General features: G+C 59.0%; 1 protein-coding gene across 1 annotated transcript in view; it reads left to right on the forward strand.

The window, feature by feature from the left end:
- Positions 1-19,117, forward strand: part of CACNA1E (calcium voltage-gated channel subunit alpha1 E) — a 144,931-nt gene that overhangs the window by 39,425 nt on the left and 86,389 nt on the right. The window contains exons 3-5 of the mRNA XM_074599028.1: positions 6,982-7,248; positions 15,918-16,023; positions 16,469-16,608. Of these exons, the coding sequence (XP_074455129.1) occupies positions 6,982-7,248; positions 15,918-16,023; positions 16,469-16,608 (513 nt within the window). The remainder of the gene's footprint in view (positions 1-6,981; positions 7,249-15,917; positions 16,024-16,468; positions 16,609-19,117) is intronic.

Raw genomic sequence — 19,117 nt, forward strand, 5'->3', positions numbered from 1 at the left:
TTCAGCTGAGCCACGGAGCCTCCCAGTCTAAGGCAGTTAGCCCAAGGAGCACCGCGGTTGATGGAAACACTCGGCATGGGGTATTTCGGTAGGAAATAGGACAGTGGGCAGCGGCGGGCCAGGGGATGCTTCCCTCCCGCATGGCATCGCTGTGGCCAGCACCGGGGCAAAGCTCTGCTTGTCCCTTGGCTGCGATGGTCTCGGGGGGGGATGGAGTCTCCCCTGCCTCTGCCTGAGCTGGCAGCAATCCCCTTGTGCTTGTTCGGTGGTGTTTGCAGCTGCAAAGGGGGCTGTTGGTTTTGGTTTGGGCTTTTTGGAGAGTACAGAGACCCGAGCAGCCCGTGGGGAGGTGGGTAAGTGGAGGCACCGAACTTCATGGTGGCAGAGTGAGACGAAGCACCAAAACCAACTCACGAGGGGTTTGCAGGGCTGGATGCACAGCGCTGCTGCATCCCCATAAACGCGCAGGACGGGAGGTTTCTTGGCTGTCCTTTAAACCTCTCCCAGCTCTTTCAGCCTGCGATCGTGTGGTTGCTGAATCCCCCTTTGATTCAAGATGCAGCAGCATCCTTCGATTTTATCGATAGCTCTGATATATGAGCTGCTCCAATCCTGCAGCCACCCAGTGTGGGGGAACATCCAACTTCAAGGCTCTGTGGTGCATTTGGGCACTTTTGGTGGCTTCAAGACGTACGTGAGGAGTTTAGCTTGGGGTGCTTGTGATCCCAGGGCACTTTGGGCAGTGTTGAGCCCCAGGGCTCAGGGGCCACCTGAGCTGGGCTGTGGCACCAGCATCTCGACATGCCTGGCCTGCGCTGAGGAGCGCTTGGGGAGGGCACAAGAAGCAGGTTACACACAGCACCTGATCCCTGTTCTGACATCCCGCGTGACTTGTGGAGACACTTTTAGCATGTCTCTCCTTTGCTTGCACAGATGGATGTCACAACAGACCAGCCGCTGGGGAGCATCTGCACGTGCACAGCAAGGGGAGGAGGAAAAGGGACGGAGGAGGGTTTTCCTCCAGGCTCTGCCCAGAGCTCCCTGGAAAAAAATGTGGCTAATGCACGTAATCAGCTCTGGCATCTCACCCCTAGAGAAGCTGGGGACTGGTGGGTCCTGCTGGAGTGTGGTGGGACATTGTGGGTTTGGGAACCTTGAGCAGGACTCGCTGGGAACCTCACTCATGTCTGTGGGGCATTTTGCTTAAAAAAACGTGGCCAAAGATGCTCTGGGCTGGGTTCTCTTTAGGCAAACGCTTGCGGAGAGGTTAGGAAAAGGGAGCTTCGGGGTGGAAATGCAAGGTGTGTCTTGTGCCATCTTGTGTCTTGGGAAGGGCTGCAGGGGTGAAGGCTGGGTGAGAGCTGCTGTGGCTCTGCGCCTCCATCACCCGCGCTCCCGCCTGCGAGATCTTGTTGGAGGGGAGGCGCAGTGACCAAAAACCCCATTCCCAAGAGGTTATTCCTCCATCCCAGGAAAGCAAGCTTTACAAGATTGCTAACCCATTGATTTTAAAGGTGCCAAGGCCGGATGTTGGACTTATGGGTCCTGATAATTAAAACCAGCAGTGTTTGTGAATACGGGTGTTTTATGGCAGTGTGCGGCAAATTACACTTTCGGCTTAAAGCAGTTTAAAGTTTTTCTGCCACCGCTGCTACGTGACACCTGGTGTGGCTGCTTTGTCCGAATGATTGGGAGGAGTTTGGTGGAATAGTGGCAGTTGCTTAAATCTGGATGCATCGTTTGTAGCTCGGTGTGAAATTTGCTGGCTTTCACCAGTCTTCCAGCTGTCTCATTTCTCGGCAAATAAATTACGGCGCTGACCCTGAGAAGTCAGCCCTTCGGGTCTGTGTTGGGGATGTGTCCAGGCGGTTTTGCAAGAAGACGATGCTCCTCTCTGCTTTTAGTGCTGAGGAAGGCACGTCCCGGTGAGGCAGGCAGCTTGGGGCGAGCAGGCGTGGGGAGCACCGAGTTGGGCAAGGCTGCTACCAAAAAAGTGAGCAGCCAGCAGAGAAGAAACGCTTGCCCTGGCTCGAGTGAGAGTTGCCTTGCTGCAAGGCAGTGCAGAACCTCAGCGCAGCTGAGGCTGTCGGGCCTGGACCAAGGCTCTGTTGGCAGAAGAGGTGCCAACAGGGCTGTCGTGGACCATACCACAGCTGCTAACATCTGCGCAGATGAACATCAGGTGTGGCGCCCTCCTCTGGAGATGCCATCCTGGAGCTGCTTGGACCTTCTCCCCCTGCATCCCGGGTGTCCGTGGGTGAGGTGCATCAGCCCGGGGATTCTGCCTCCCTGCTGCAGAGGTGCTTGGCTTGGCAAATGAGGAAAACATCTCTTCGTAATCCAGCAGGTAATGAATTTGTTCCTGGAAAAAAAAAACAAACAACTTCCATTCCTGCATGGTTATAAACATGCTTCTGAGTCACAGCTACCCAGTCCCAATTTGAAATTTGGCCAGAGCACCGTAGATGATTCTCATTTGATCCTAGTTGTTTTTTTTTTCTTCCCCCCCCCGCCCCCCAGCATAACTAAAGCCTTATTTAAAAAATAAAATCAAATCAGGGTGCCAAAAGCCACTTTCTAAGATGAGCGCAGCCCATCAGAGCTCCTGGGACTATTGGTCACCGAAGCAGAGCCTGTCCCCTGACTCCAGACCCTGCCTTGGCTGCCTGAGGGCTCTGTCCCCTGCCCGATGCTGTCCCCGAGATGAGGAGCAGCCTTCGGCTCCCTGAGCGACCCGGGGCTCGGCAGAGGATGCTTTTAACGGTATTGCCTGTAACCAGCAATACGGAGGTGGGAGATTTTGGGTCGCCCGGGGTGAGCCGGAGGCTGCTGAGCCGTGCGAAGGGATGCAATAGCTGCGCGGAGCGGGGGGGACGCTTGTGCATCTGCCGCAAAGCGCCCCACGGGAAGGGTAGGCAAAGGAGGCGGGGGGGGGGGGGGGCTCGGCCCGGCTCCCCCCCGCCCCCCCGACTGCAGCCGGCTGCCGGAGGCTGGGACGAGCGGCGCGGGGGGGCTGCAGGGAGGGGGCAGCCGCCGCTAGATGGCAATGCCGGAGCGGCGGCAGCCCGGGCGCACCGGCCCCGGCCCGCGTCCCTGCGGCGGAGGCGGTGCTGGAGGTGATGGGGAGGGTTTGGCCCTCCCCTGGGAAGGGGTTAGCCCAGTGTCTACGCTGGTGCCCCACCGTGCAGGGGTAGTGGCATGGCTGGGAAGGTGTGGGGGGGGGCGGGGGGGGAAGCAAGGAGGCGGCTTGGATGGCAATATCAGCATGCGGAGGGGAATTAGCCCGTCTCTGCAAAACCCAGCGCATCCCAAGCGCCTTCCTGTCCCAGCACCCGCTGTTGCCCTGTCTTCTTGGACTTCCTTCATTCACAAAAAAAAAACCCAAAAAAACACCTAAACCAGCCCCACATAGCTGGCTCTAAATCTCCGTGCCATGTTGAATCATGCGGGCATCAGCCACGCTTCTCCCTGACTCACCAATCCCAGCGTGCTGGGGTGAGGGTCAAGACGAGAACAGCAATAAACATCCTGGGAAACCGAGCCTGCATCTCTTGGCATAGCCAGAGACGTTTTTTTTTTTTTCTTCTTTCAGTCTTCTCTTAAGGAGCTGCTTTCTCATAAATATCCCATCCTTTAGCACCGTCTGAGCAGGAGAGAGGCTCCCAGCGGGGTCATCCTGCGCCTCTGCTCTGCAGCAGCAAATATAGAGTAGAGCTGAGAGCGAACCCCTGGGTGCAGGGGATAACCCGCTGCCCCAGAAGAGGTGTCCAGGTAAGGCTGGCATCCCTGGGGGACGGAGGGGACAGGAGGAATGCTGCCTTCCTCCTCCTCAGCCCCTCGCACCGAGCGGTGAGGCAGCCATGATGCCTCTGAGCGGGGCAGGGGATGCAGGGGAAGCGCTTGGGTCCAGCCTTCCCCATCCTCCTTGGCCTCTGGGTACCAGCCAGAGCCTGAGCGTTTAGGCTGGGTGGAGGCTTGTCTGCAGGCTCAGAGGGATGGGAGAGAGCTGGGGGGGCCAGGGTGTAGCCGAGGCAGGAGCTCTTGCGGGGCTGAGGATCTGCTCCTGGCAATCAGCCCAGCCTTGAGCTTAATTAACAGTGGCTTAAAGGGTTGGAAGGTGGGAAGAGTGGCATCGCTCCTGATGCTGCGCTGGTGGTGGTGGGGAGGAGGAGGAGGCAAAGGGGATGAGCCACAAATCATAATTGATTCGTTTAGGGCAGCGTCTTGCCTGGAATGAATCGAAGGGACGGTAATTAGTTGGTAGCTGGCGTGGCCTCCTCGCTGCCTGTTGTTAGTGGAATGAAAGCCCAGGGTCATTCTGGCTTGTGCTGGGGTCGTCTGGTGGCCTGGGAAGCATTTTGGGAGGGATCTACCCACTCCTGCTCCATTTTGTGCTGCAGTGTGGTGGTGGCAAAGCTGGGGGGCTTGCTGAAACCCCTCAATTACACCCACCTCTGTTTAAAGGCTAATTGGAGAAGGAAAGTCAAGTAGGGATGCAGCAGATGGGCATCGTGGTGAGCTGGTGGGCTCTCGGTGTCTGGCTGAGGTTGGGGGAATGATCCTGCAACCTTTTTTGTAAACACTCCTCTGTTACCTTGCTGAGGAGGGCCTGATCCTTCCTCACTCAGCCAGCCCAAGGGCTCCTGGCCATGCACCGGTAAAAGCCGGTGCGGAAAAGCGAGCTCCGTGGCCATTTGGTCACACTAGCGCCTGCAGGGTGGGAAAGTCTGTGGTGAGGTGCTGCCAGGCTGCACTGAGGGAGCAGCCCTTGTCCAAATGAGTTAACGATTTATGTGATTAAGGGCTTGATTATTTTTTTTTTTTAAATTTCTTTTTTTTTTTTTTGAGATGCCCAAAGTGTTCCTGGCTGCTGCACAGCAGATCCGGGGGGGACAGGGCAGCAGCTGCTGTTTGTAGAGCAGATTGCTTGTGGTAGGGGGGACAGGGGAAGAGCATTGAGGGGACACAGGGTGACTTGTGACACTGCCTGAAGCTGTGGGCACTCTTCCTGCGGGAAGGGCAGGTAGTGAGCGCTGAAGGCCCTGGGGGACCCCTTTGGATGTGGGGTTGAAAGGGGAGGGCGGGGGATCCTATGTGTGAACAGGTCGCAGGGTGTCAGGGTGTGCTGGGCGGTGAGGCTGGTGCCCTGCCTGTTGGGTAGGGAGGACATTGGGGATGCCCCTGAGGAGCTGCGTCTCCCCTGTGTGTGCAAGAGGGCCAGGTGGGCTCCCCCGAAGGCGGTTGGGCAGGCAGCACCCTCACCCAGACCCCAGGGGAGCCTGAGCATCCCTGGGTGCCCGCAGCACCTGCATGGCTGGTGCTGTGCCCTCGCCTCCACGGTCGGGTCCCTGGTCCTCTGCCCGTGGGACGGCTGGGGGGAGCGGGGTCAATGCCAGACTGGTCCCAGGGCCACCCCTCCCCCCCCCCCCCTTCCCCCGTGGCAGCCGCTGCAGGGACACGTCCAGCCAGGGTTGTTTACACCTCTCCGATGAGCTGCTGCTTCCTCTGGCCAACATAGCGTCAAAAAGAAAATACCGAGGCGGGGGTTGGGAAGGGGGTGGTGGTGTGGGGGGTGTGCTAAGGAGGCTCATCTGTATGCGAGGGGGAGCAGCAGGGCTCTCCCCGGGCAGCCGCTGGCATCGGGGCGGCTCCGGCAGGGAAGCGGGAGCCCCGAAGTTTCCCAGGGATTGGGTGCATGTGGCTGGGGAGATGCTCGGTGCGGGATGAGATGGGGTGAGCCTCTCGCCTGCCCTGCAGGCAGGGGGGAGGCAGAGCCCCCTCCCCCCCCCCCCCCTTTGCCCCCTACTACCTCCCCCCCCGCCCCAGTTTAGCCACTCACCTAGGAACACCCATGTGCTGGAAAGCCCTCGGCAGCCGGGGCTGGGGGGTGCGTGTGTGTGTGGGGGGAGCTTCTTGCAGGCGGGGAGCTTGCAGGGTGGGGGCTTCTTGCAGGGTGGGGGCCTCCCCCATTGCCTTTGTTCCCTTCAGACCCTCCCCTCGCCTCTGACTTTCCTTTGCGGCAGCTCCCGTGCTTGCCAAAAGAATGCACTGGATGGAGCGAGGGAGCGAGCCGGGCGTGCGTGCGTGTGTGCGCGCTTGTGTGCGCCTGTGTTGCCACTGACTTCATTAAAGCAAGCTGTCCCCGAGCTGCAGAGGCGCCGGCAGCCTTTAATTTCGTGGCCCCGGCTCCTGCGGGAAGCCGGCGTCGCCTTTGAGAGCTCCTGCCCTGGCAGCCAAAGGGCCGAGCATCCCTGCCGCCGCCGGTGCCTGCCCGGAGGTTCTGCCCGCCATCCCTGCCCGCTGCCCCCGGGAGCCAGCGGATGGGTGGCCGGGCTCCTGCGGGCTGCTGAAGATGGAGCCGGGAGGAGGGAGTTGGACACTTGGCTCCAACTAGGCTGGACCACGCTGCAACCTGTTCCCCTGGCCTCCCCTCCGCTGCGCTGGGTGCTGTACCAAATTGCGTCTTCCTTTGCGACCGGGGTGGATGGAAGGACTTGGATCCCAGCCTTTTTCCCTGCCTGGCAGGCAGTCCCCGGGCTCGCCTTGCTGGGAAAGGGAGGAGGTTAAAAAGCGCTGGTTTGGGTTTGCAGGCAGAGCGGTGGGAAGGATGTGGCTGGGTTTAACCCCTTGCTTCGTGGCAGAAGGTGCCTCTGCGGCCTCCGCCGAGCACGCAGGACGGGTCCCTGCCGTCCCCGCTGCCCGTGTGGCTGGCGGCGGGGGGGACACACATGGGAGGCATCCAGCTGCCCACCATGCCGTGCCGCTGAGCCCCGTGCCACGCGTTGCCGCCTCTCCTTCTCCGCGCGGGTCCCCGCTCCCCCGGAGGGATGGAGGAGAGACGGAGCTGAGCATCATCCGGAGAGGAGGAGGGGGCTGTGGTTGGGACTGCGCCCCGCAACCCCCTCCCTCTTCTCTTCCCCCCCCACCCCCCCCATCCACCTCGGTGGTGCTGCTTTGGCTCACCTGTGTGTTTTCTTCTAGGATGGCTCGTTTTGGGGAGGCGGTGGCCGGCAGGCTGGGCTCCGGAGATGGGGGCTCCGATCAGAACAGGAGCCGGCAAGGACCTCCTGCCCCTGCGGGAGGGACCCCAGGAGCCTTCAAGCAAACCAAAGCGCAGAGAGCCCGGACTATGGCTCTGTACAACCCTATCCCCGTCCGGCAGAACTGCTTCACCGTCAACAGATCGCTCTTCCTCTTTGGGGAAGAGAACATAGTCAGGAAATATGCCAAGAAGCTCATCGACTGGCCATATCCTTTCTGCGCCCCCTGCGAGCCCCCCCCTTGCTCCCTGGATTTGCCTTGGTGGCTGCCCAGGACACGTGCGTGTGGCACTAGCCGGCAGGTAAGCGCCTGCCTTCTGCTCTTCTTCGGCGTGCGGAGAGGGGTGCCCCGTCCCCCCTGTCCCCAGGGAATGTTCTCCTTGCCCTGTTGCTGCTTCCCCTCCTGTGCTCTGCTTGGTGCCCTTGGTGGGGAGCTGAGCCCCTTCTCCCCGCGGGGAGCCCCCCGGTCCCTCCTCAGTCTTGGATTTGGAAGCCCCCTGTGCTGGCCAGGAGGGGGACTCTGATCCCGGTTAAACCCTGCATGCTTTAGGGTGTTCTCTGTGTGTGTGTGTGGCTGGGTGGGGGGGTCACGGCCTTTCCTCTATGTCTCAACGAGTTTTGCCACCTCACCCTGCCCAGAGTTTACCCATCCTGCTGGGGATAGACCCCGGGGAGCCCACAAATCTCTGGTCCCTGCTGTGCAGTGGCTTTGTCTTCTCCTGCGCCTGCCTGCACGTGCCCCTGTTGCTGCTAATCGCATCTGGCAGGGGCACAGCCGTCCTCGCCCTGCAGCCCCCCGGCCTCCGACTGTGGCTCTGGGAACCGGTTGCCCCCCTCCTTGCGGCAGAGGGGAAATGCTGAAAACCTTGGCTGTGCCCTGTGGCTCCCTGGGGGGCTGGCGCAGGGGACCGAGGTTTATCCCAGGGACTGAGGTTTATCCCAAGCACCCCACTCCTAGGGCTGGGTGGGGGATGCAGACCCCCCTGGCTCCTTTCCCCTGCTCCTCCATCCTTTTATACACCCCCGTGCGCTTCTCTCCCCTTCCGCCCTCCCTGCGGGTGCCCCCGGGTGCCCTGGCTGGTGCCCAGCACCGCAGCACGCAGCTCCCCATCAACCTGGGTTCGGCACCCTGCCCCCCGAGACCCTTCCTGGGCTTTGCCTCCACCGAGGACCTGAGCCTAAAAACTTCAGCGTGGCCATGCTTTGGCTTTAGGGACCCTCCCTGTGCCGTCTTCTGCAGTGGTGATTACATGCAGCTCTTGCCGCTGCCGCTTTCTCTCCCTGCAACTTGTTGGTTAACTTGCCGGCTCCTCCGGCGGGCGCAGAGAGCCTGCCCAGGTGCCAAGCGGCGATGCCTCGGTCTGGTGCAACAGGTACCTTGGGGAAACCCTCCAGCGAGGCACAGGGATGCAGGACAGGTCACTCACCCGCCCCGCTGAGCATCATCGGGGAAATAGTCCCCTTGCAGCTCCAACACGTCAGGTTGAACCTCTGCCAGGCAGGAGCTGGGGAGCCGCAAAGCCCCCAGGGTTGGGGGGTGACCTGGGGGTGAAGGGACAGCTCGAGGAGGCCATATTCCCCACGGCATCCCTAAATCCGCCTCTGCCGGCAGCGCCCGCTGGGTGGGTGGCTGCGGGAGCATTGGTGCGGTGGCGAGGATGGGAACGTGGCAGCTCAGCTCACAGCCCTGCAGGGCAGCGGCCAGGCCGGCCTGCCTGCTTTTCCAGAATATGCCAAATTATGCGTGTGCTTTTTCAGCGTGGTGTGGGATGGCCCTCACGCCTTTGCCTTTCGTTTAAAGCAATAAGGAGAGCTGGGGCGCTGCTGCTGGCCCAGCATTCCCGGCGTGGGCTGGGGTCCCGTGCTGGTGTGGCGCCGTGTGATGTCTCATCTCTAGGCAGCCGCTGTCTCCTAGAAACTAGAGCTTCACCACTGCGCGGTAAAAACTCCCCAACGTTATTCTTTCCTGGAATTTGCAATGCATGAGGGAGATGGGTTCGTTTCATTTTTTTTATTTTTTTTTTCCAGAAGTAAGTGACGTATCCCCATGTGAGTGCTGGGAACGGGCATGCTCCAGGTGCGGGAGCTGAGCATCCCGCCTAGCTGCCATCTCTTTCCAGGAAACTCATCCACCCCGGAGCTCCTCCGCTCTCCTTGAGCTCTTGAGGGATTGGGGATATGGAAAAGGTTTTTTGGTGATGAGTTTGGCGGTGTTGGCCAGGCGAGTTGTTCCCATTCTTGTAGTTGTAGCCTGGCACGTGCAGCCAGTGCCTTTTGGTAGGGCCGGGGAAAACGCGTGAGCATCTCAGCTGCCTGGCCCGGAGCCTGTGGCATCGCTCCTGGGCAAGGGCGAGGGTGGTTTGGAGAGGTAAGCGTTGGATTTTGGCCACAGTCAGCGAGAGCTGCTGGCCTCGGGAGGGAGATGGGCTGGTCCCTGGCGCTGCGGGTCGGAGCAGGCATGGCATGAAGGAAAGCCAAGGGGACTGGGGTGGAGCGCGGGGAGGAGTGGAGGCTCTTCTTCATCCAGCTCCAGTTGACTAGGTAATAGGGCTAAAAATAACTGGTGATTCAGGCCTGTATATCTGCTGGGTAACTGTATAATTATAACCAGCAGCCTCTGCAGTTTGGCTTCCCAGTGTAAATAGGGATGATGCATGGAGGGGAAGGAGGAGAAACACGAGCAACTGGGATTGGGATGCAGCTTTGTGGGGAGATGGGTCTTTGCTGAGTTCCTCACTGGAAAGCCCAGTGCGTTACCTCTGCTGCAGCTGCTCTTTTTACCGGTCCTGTTCAAAACGTGAGGCAGCTGCCGGTTTGGCTGTAGGAACACCTACTCCTCTTCTCCTTCAGAAACAAAGCCTTGTCCTGCCTGTTCTCCTTCTGCTGACGACCAGGCCTTTAGCCCTGATTTCATTTGTTTGGCTGCCTGGAAAGCCGCAATTCAGTTAGCACATGAGATGGGCTGCAACTCATCTATATCTGCTCGGTTCTTCATCCGCTTAATCACATTTGACCTGGATAAGATCCCTCTCCCGCCCCAGAAAGGCCAGATGACACTGCGTGGCTCTGGCTATGTCCCCAAGGACAGCTTCTGGCTGTAGGTGCACAGTGCCCACTGTACCCGTCCCCCTGATTTGGCAGGGGACAGGGATGTCCATCAGTCTTCTGGGGACCTTGCTGTTCCCTACAGCAAGGGCTTTCTCCTATCTCAGCCCTTTTGAGGACCAGATCTGGTGCTGGGCTGGCCAAGAGCAGCCGGGATGTCCACAAAGCCCCGGTGCGTGTCCCTGGTCCAACACACATGGGGATTTTTCTCCATGGGATGCGCGCCGGTGCGCGCCTGAACCGTTTTGCCACGCAATGACTCCCACTTTAACCCGGGCATCTCTGATGCTGTGTGGGCACTGCCCCTCGGGGACCCTGGTAGCGTTATGCCGCATCCGAGCAAGCGTTTTCTGCGCCTTCGCTTCTGGCCAGCCAAGATTTCAGCAGGTCTCGCCTCCTCGCGGGAAGAGCTGCGCCATGTGGTGCCGTCCTTGGGCAGCTCCCTCCTTGCCACTACCCAAGAACACCTCTTTTTATTTTATTTTTTTCTTCCTTTTCTTTTCCTTCAAGGCTGTTTTCTGTACCTTTCATTCATCAGATTTTTAAAATGTGTTTTGTTTTTTTTTGTTTTTTTTTTTTGTTTTGTTTTGTTTTTTTTTGGGAGGGGCGAGTAGGTGTAATGGCAGGTCCATCTTTTTTGACAGCCGGAGAGAGCGAGGCTGCCTGTCAGATGGTGAATTTAAACAGAGGCAGCTGTTGTCATGGTGACTCCAAGTTGCATCCTGTTGCTGTGGCAACCAAAGTTAAAAAACTGATGTTAAGGCAGGAAAAATCACATGATGTGGTTCTTTTTTGTTGTTTTTTTTTTTTTTTTTAAAAAAAAAAAAAAAAGGAGGAGAGAGATTCGATTTCCAGTTTTTTAAGCGCAGGGTGAGGTGGGGAAGAAGGAGACGCTTCTCCAAGGAGCTGTTGGCACGTGGCAGGCGGGCACCCCACAACCCTACGGGATGGCAGTGACGTGGGCAGGCTCTGCCCCCACCGGCTCCTGGCTGACACTGCTTTTGCTTTAGCCCCTGACAGAGACCAGACTGCCCACTTTTTGGAGCCAGGAGCAGCAATATCTGTGGCCGCAGATAACAAGCGGAGGGTCCCCCCTCGAGGCATGCCTGCGTAGTGAGATTTCGGTGGCCTGAGCACCTCACCCGCGTGCTCCCTTGTGAGCTGCACGGAGCTGCGAGCACAGCTCTGAGCCCACGCTTGCCCTCCTGAGCCCCTTTCGCTTGGCGTAACGGGTACGCGGGAGCTGGCTCGCCTCCAAAGCCGTGGCATTTGGGGATCTGTTGGCACCTTGTCTTCCTGGAGATCATTTTCTGTCAACCCCAGCAAAGCGTGGATGGGCCCGGAGCGCTGGGTGGTGGAACCCAGGGATGGGGACAGCTCTGAGGGGCCACGGCTCTGCAGCTGTTTGATAGCCTTATGCGCTGGGGGAAGATCCCCCTCCGTGTCCTTGGGGACGAGCCAGGGAGGTGCTGTAGGGATGGGGAACCCTGGAGTTGAAGTAGGACTGTGTTCCATTTGGCATTTTGGGTTTCTTTTGGAAAACAGCCTTGGAGAGGAGGCTTTCCTGCTGGGGAGGAGGAGGGTTGGGGCCTCCTAGGGAATGGGATGTTGAAAAGGTAGGTCTTTGTTCCCGTCGTGCCTTGGGTGGATGGAGTGTGGGAAGGTCTGTGTGAGGGCAGGCAGCAGTGGCGGAGTTGGAACCAGCAAGATAAAGTCCATGGATGTTGGAACTGAAGCTCCGTCTCATTGCCGCCTGGCGTGCAGGGAAAGCCCCTCCGTGCAGCAGGTCCTGGGGGAAGCCGGCGGAATGGTGGGAAATGGAGACTTAAGTTTCTAGATGTTGGGGCTGGGCTGGGTGATGCAGGCAGGGTGAGGGGTAAATCGTTCCTGGTCTTCTCAATGGTTCTCTGAGGTAGGCTTCCCCTCTGAGGCAGGCTTCCTCCAGAGCCCTTTTGGAGATGCCCACGTGGCCTCACTCCTCTGGCTCTTCTGCTCCTTCCGCATCTGCCTGCCCAGCAGCAGGGAGGAGGCACTGTCACAGAAGTGGAGAGATGGAGGTGGGCTTTCCACAGCTCCCAGCCCGCATCGCCAGGGAGGGATTTGTTTTGCACCCAGCCTCTCAGGGAGGTTGCATCAATGTGCCATCAGCACCATAAATCCGTCTTCAGGGCTTAGAGCTGGGCACGCTCCCTGCATTAGTGATATAGGTGTTCTGGGTGGGCTGGTTTTGGCTTCCAGCTGTGGAGGGAGCGAGGTGAAGAGGGGAGTCACAGCTGGAAGCAAGGATCCACCGGTGGCTGGACATCTCCCTGGTGCTCCCTGCCAGCTTCTGCCAGACCTGCCAAGGAGCTCCACCTCCAGGCATGGCGTTAGCCTGCAGTGCCTGCTCTGGGTGGGATGGGGCATGGGTCTGGTGGGGGGTGTCTCCGTGGCCTGGGGGGCACCTTCCCCACCTGAAATGCACCGGGAGGGAAGCATGGAGCTGCAGGTGTGGTGTGCTCTGGGATCGGACGAGTTGCTAAGGAAACAAGTCAACGGTGCAGGGGAGAGAGCATTGGGTAAAGGAGATAAATCAATAAGAAAACCTATTTTTATCAGCTCCCTAATGATCCTCCAGGAGAAGCCAGACGAAGGAGGAGGAGAAGGCTGGAGGCAGATGGGCTTTCATTACCGGGCTTGGAGGGAGGCAAGTGCTACTCTGTGTTTTGGGTGGCTGGAAGGTTGTGTAATTAGACATCTAATGAGAGAGGAAACAAAGGAGTAATAGAGCATTGTCCAGTGGGCTCCAGCCCTGAGCTGGGAGGATGCTTGCTTGGCAGAAGTCAAACGCGTGGATAAAATTTCCCCCGGTTCAGCCAGATGTTCCCGTTGTCCCTTGGGGCGGGTTTTCTTACCCTGGGCCTCTCAAAACCTGGCACAGCTGGAGGCTACGGGGGCTTGTAGCTCTCACCCAGCTCCAGATGCGATAGCCCAGGATCGGGTCCTAAGAAAACTGGGCCAGTGGGGTTCGGAGAATCACCTCGTGCTTAGGTCACCGCTTAGGGCAGCGATAGCCCTGTTTCCCTTAGACTTAATACTTGCTGATCCACATGCCACGCGCTCCCTGGAGGCGGAGCAGGGACGCGGTCCCATGCTGGGGCTGTGACAGATGTGCACCGTCCTTATGCTGTCGAGCCAGATGTTGGAGCCAGCAAGGAGATGTAGGGCCGAGCTGAGCCATTAGAAGGGGTCCTGTCCCCCACCAGCCACTGCCGGGCAGGGCTCCCACACTGCTGGCTTTGGAAAATTTGGGAATTTTCCTACCTGGGTGTTTCCCCCGGGGGACGAGAGGCCGCAGCGGGGAGGAGGCAGTGCTAAACCCTGCCAGGGCGGACAGACGGACTCACCGCGCCGTTCCCACACTTCTCATCTAGGCAAATGTGCCTAGCGCCTGGGGACCTGGCTGCGCCGCCCTGCTAACGCACTGTTTTCTTTTAAGCCTGTGCTAATTGCTCCCAGACTTTCAGGAAAATTAGACAAAAGACCCCAAATAGGCCGGTGGCTCGGGGCCAAGCGCCGCAGTCTGTGTATTAGCTGAAGTGTGTGGGCAGAGGTGGGAAGCAGAGAAAGTACGTGGCTTTTGCAGGAGCCGTGCAATCAAATCCTCACTTGCGTGAAGCCTCAGATGAAAACTTTTGGGGTCTGGCATCCCCCCGAGCACGGGGAGCTGCTCACAATTTGTGCCCGGCTGGCATCAAGGTCTGAGCCCGCAGCAGTGAGCTCCGCGGCGGTCTCTCTTGGTTTGCCTTTAACTTAGCAACCATTAATTTCACTGAGTGGCCTTTTAAATGCCTTGGCTTAATCTTCCCTGGCTCTTCTCCCTACTGGGCTGAATCCATCCCGGTTCCTGCAGGCTCTCCTTGGCATCCCCTCCTGGTTGACTCGCCGGGGACCTGATCCGATGTCCAGCCCTGTTCCCACCTTGCCGCATGCCGCAGCATGCACAGGGTGGCTGCCGCCAGCGTTAATTCATGGTTTCCAGTTAACCATGGTCATGGCCAGCCCTGCATATGTCTTCTCTTGCCCATGGGCTCAGGGCCACTGGTTTAAGGCATCTCTCTGTAGCCAGTGGCTTTGTCAGCCAAAAGCTGAAGTTGCGAAAGAGAAAATCATCCCTTTTCCCGGGGCTGATGGCACCGGCATTTGGCACCTCCTGGCCTGAGCGGTGTGAAGCTGAAGCCGCCGGGTCTGGAGAAGCCCAGTGTGGTAGGGAAGGGCTCAGCTGGGGTCCTGGTCCCTGTGCCGGCTTGGATGATTTCTTTATGGGCAAATCCATGCCAGGTGGGATCACCCCCTCTTTCCATAGACATGAGCCTTGGGAAGGTGGCAGTCCCTTCCCAGGGTGCCCGCTGACCCCAGTGGTGACAGTAATGGAGCTGTGGGTTTTTGACACGGAGGGAGCGGAGAAAGGGCGTGCCACCTGCTGATGAATCTCACCTCATTTTGTTATTGAGGACAAAGAGGGCTTTTATTGCAATGAGGTGGTAAAGATGGACAGGAAGTCGGAAAGATATGGCCGTCCTGTCGCTTGGAAGTGCTTTGTTTTCAGGGCTTGGCGGTGGGCCAGGCAGGAGGAGGGAGCTCTGCGCCCTCACCTCGCTCCCGGCGGACTCTGTGAATCCAAAGGCAGGAGGGAGCTGAGTCTGGAGTGCCTTTCCCAGGGTGTCTGACCGCCCTTTCCTCCGCCTCCCCTCCCCACTCACTCGGGTCCTCAGGTGCCAGCGTCTCCTGCCACTTGTCCTGGTGGGGGGGCTGCTCCCGGAGAGGGGTGTGTAAGGCCCTAGACATGGCTGTAGGGTTTAGGATGCTCGTAAGGGTCCAACCAAATCCTGCTGATAAGGTGTCACCACCCCTCAGGGTCTCACCGAAGCGTGGCTGAGCTGGGATGGCTCCATGGGGAGTTTCAGCCCTGCCTGAACTGGAGCTCAGACCCAGGCGCCATCAGTGTCTTGAGCTGCAAACGCTCAGCCTGGTGCTCTGCGGCTCCCAGCGCTGTCTGGGGTCACCCTGCCACCCGCGGGGTGCTTGGCAAGGGACCCTCGGTTCCCAGGGCACGTCCGCCTTGCCAATGCAGGGCACAGGGTGGGCTGATCCAGGTCGGAACCCCAGGACCTGTCAGGGATGCTCTAGGACTGGGGCCGCCGATAGCCTGTGACACCCTCAGTTCCAAGCCCCATCTCCTGCTGCTTTGTGATGGAAAAGAGAAGGCAAGCAGCAGGGCCACCGCGTTGCAGGGACATGCCAGCCCCGGCTACCAGCTTGCCATGCCAGGGACACGCTCCCTGACGCTGCCAGGGATCACGCCAAGCACTTTTCTAGATGAAGCCCAACCTGGTCAGAGCCTGGTTGTCCACCTTCATGCTTGTGCCTGTCTTCTGGGCTTCCACCACAAGCAGCGTCTCACTCCCAAGAGAGTTCACAGCCCAGCAACGGCCGTTGGTTAAATGTCCCATTGCCTTGGGAAGGAGGTGACGGTGCTCAGCAGGTCTCTAGGGAGGAAGGTCCTGAGGGCTCACAGTTCTCATCACTTCTCTCGTTTCCAAACAGTCCCAGCTGGGCTTCACCCTCCTGCCTGGGGGGCAGCGGGAGGTGAAATCTGGGCTCTGTGTGTGCGTTTTCCTGTAGGGAAAGCAGTGGTGGCGGCTAACGAGCGGGTGAAACGAGATGGGCAGGGGTGGGCTGGCAGGTTGGGGACATCTTCGGCTGCTTCTCTGCTCCTTAACTCCTCTCCACTCCCTTCGAGTACATGATCCTGGCGACCATCATTGCCAACTGCATCGTGCTGGCCCTCGAGCAGCACCTCCCCGAGGACGACAAGACGCCCATGTCACGGAGATTAGTAAGTACCCTGCGTCCGTCCCTCGCCAACCCGGTCGGGGGTTCTGGTGGGTGACCAGCTGAGGGGAGCCACCCCATCCTACCAGCCAATTTCTGCTGGTTTCAGGGTGGTAGGCTAAGAGGTTTCCTCTGGGACCAGCCCCTCCAGCCTTCCTGGGGCTGCTGTCACATACTCCTCCTCCATGGAAAGGGCTAAGGAAGGTTTAAGTCCCTTAAAAAGTGGGGTAGAGAAGGGGGACTGGGCAACTTGAGTGGGTTGTAGCCCCCACTTTTTGTTTCCAAGGTTAATGCTGTCTGAGGAAGGGCGAGGAAAGCTCCCAAAGGGGAGGATGGGGCTGGGGAAGGTGGGATGGGATGTCAGTTGGGTCAAAGTGAAATGGCTGGTGCTGTGTTTGCTCTATCTCCATCCTCCCCCTCTGACTGTGTCACTGATTCCCCTCTGGCAGGAGAAGACGGAGCCCTACTTCATCGGGATTTTCTGCTTCGAGGCTGGGATTAAGATCGTGGCTCTGGGATTCGTTTTCCACAAGGGTTCGTACCTGCGCAATGGCTGGAACGTCATGGACTTCATCGTGGTCCTTAGTGGGTGAGTCAGGCGGCGTGGGGCCGTTGGTGGGGTTGGGCAGCTGGGCATGGGGACTCGTCCCACTGGGGACATAAGCTCCAGGACGCGGGTTTGCTGTTGTCGGTGGTGTTTCTTCATCCCGAGGGAGGGGAGGATGGTTCCCAGTACTGGAGGCTCCTGTGTTGGCTTTGCTGTGGGCTGCTGATGGTGGGGCAAGGTTCCCCGTCGGGCGAGGAGGGCTGGCTCTCAGGGCATCATGTCAAGCTTTCCTCAGCTGGTGGCCTGACACCTGTCACCCGTTTGGGCATGGGGTGAGGTGAGGATGAGCACGGTCTGATAAGCTAAGCAACTGGACGTGGTCTGGGAGAGGTTTTGGTCAAACCCCTTGTGGAGAGGGGGAAAATCTCTTCTCCTCTTGCCTTCCCAAGCACTTTCCAGCCTTGGCCCGTTGCTGGGGGTTTGGGAACGAGATCCACGTGGGGCTGTTTTCCCAGGTGGTGCTCACTCAGCATCCCAGTTTGCAGCAGCAGTGCTGGGGGTGATAGTGCACAGAGCTTCACGGGTGCTGGTTCTGTCACTGGTGGTGTCACCTGCTGGGGACGTGGCCCAGATTTGCGTCCTGCTTGTGGTGTGATGGGCTGTGCTGGTGACATAGAAATGAACAGGGATATCTGGGCTTGTGCTAGCCAACGGTGGCAGTCAGCTTGAGCAGAAGCTTCTTAGGGTGACTGCCCCAGCCCCTCGCTGTGTGGAGGGCAGGTGGGTGCCTGCAGCCACCAAGGGGTCCCAAGGAAAGGTGCCTGGATCATGGTCAATGTTTTTTGCATGCTGAAGGAAACGCCACGCTCAGAGTACCTGGTTTGATGCGTACAAACAGATGGTGTCTGTGGATCTCTAAGCACTTAGCGAGCTCTGCTGGGTGCAGAGCAGCTGCAGGTCTGGCTGGGAAACTGAGGCATGGGAGCCAGGAAAGATACCTGGAGTCTCTCCTGAATTGCTTGCTGCATAGTCCTGTCTCTTGGCTTGCAGGGTAGTGGTACCACGTGGGACATGACACCCATTGGGGTGTTCGGAGGAGGAAAGGGGATGCTGAGCCTGGTGCTGCCAGGGACGTGGTGATGGGTGCTGCTTGTCCGTGGTGGAGAGGTGCAGGTTGGGACTATGCTTGAGTGAAGACTTGAGGAGAACATGACCGGGAATGTTTTGACTCCCTTGGTCCCATGTGGACGGGGATGGCCTTGCTGGGGAGCGGGGCCACCTCTGCCAGTGAAGGCAGGGTGTCTCGATGTGCTGGTGGTGGGGTGATGCTTCTCAGTGGGCATCAAACAGGCTGCCTGCGGGCAGTGCGGCCATCGCACAGGATGCCGCTGCCTCTTCTGCATCTGCAAAGCAACTCTCAGGGGAGGGCTTTGTGACCTGATGGGCTCGCTGCTGTGGGGAGAGCAGCCAGGCACAGCTCCGGGGCTGGGCAAAGGTAGTCACATCTCCGGGGACAGCGTGGGACACGTATGTCACCCCTGGTCGCAACAAGAGGAGACGTCTCGGCCTCATCGTGCAGCTGCGGTGCTGGGCTGAGCGTGCAGAAAGAGGGCGGGTGGTTGGGAAATGCCCATCATCCGTCTCCTGGCCTGGGCATCCTTTGGGGCCGGGGCCAAGGGGGGAAGCACTGGGCTGGGAGGGGGGAATTCGCCGCGGACCTCTCCCTGCCCTCCCCACGGCTCCGGGCGAGCTGACTGTAACCGAGCCGGTGCTGAGTCAGCGCTCGGCAATTACTCACTCACGAAAGCCTCGCCAGCTCCTTTCAGTGCCGCCGCCGGGCCCCGTGCCAGGAAATCAATTGTCCGTGCCGGGCTGCTAGCGCCACGCCGGCCACCCTGCCGGGAGGTGCTCGGGTCCCCCTGACACTGCCGGTTACGGGGCATAGCCCTCCGGGGTCCGCTTCACCACCATTGCCCCCCTCGCATGCCGACGTTTGCTCCGGCAGGATGAATCCCTCTCCGAGAAATGCCTGGGTACCCACCAGCTTTGCCCGAGCCGTCCCAGCACCTCCTGGCATGGACTCACCGGGCTTTTGGGGTGAATTCTGTTGTATGATGGGTGGAGGAGGCAACCTGCAGTTTTTCAGCCTGAAAACCAGTTTTGGGGATGATGGGGTCACTGGGGGAAAGGCTGGACCACATCATTGGCTCCTCTGTGCTCTTCAGCCCTTGCTTTTACAGCGCGGTGCCGACAAAGCTGCCGTTCTCCAGCGCCACGGTTGTGCCTCCCTTGCGAGAAACTCTTGCCCGTTTGATCCGCTGAATTATTGGCAAATCTCTTCAGCAAATAATCCTCGGCTGGCAAATGACTTGCAAACAGCTTGCGGGAGAGGGTTTGCGCTTGGCGGTTCGTGCTGCGTCGGTTGCGTAAAGGTGGGTGGTGAAGTCTGCGCGGGGGATGCGTGCGGGTGACCGGCAGGTTCAGGATGATCTTTGCGGACTAAAACGCCACGCGTGATTAATACGTGAGTGTCTGGATGGAGGCTGTTGAG

The sequence above is a fragment of the Larus michahellis genome, chromosome 8 (assembly GCF_964199755.1).
Source record: "Larus michahellis chromosome 8, bLarMic1.1, whole genome shotgun sequence".
NCBI lineage: Eukaryota > Metazoa > Chordata > Aves > Charadriiformes > Laridae > Larus > Larus michahellis.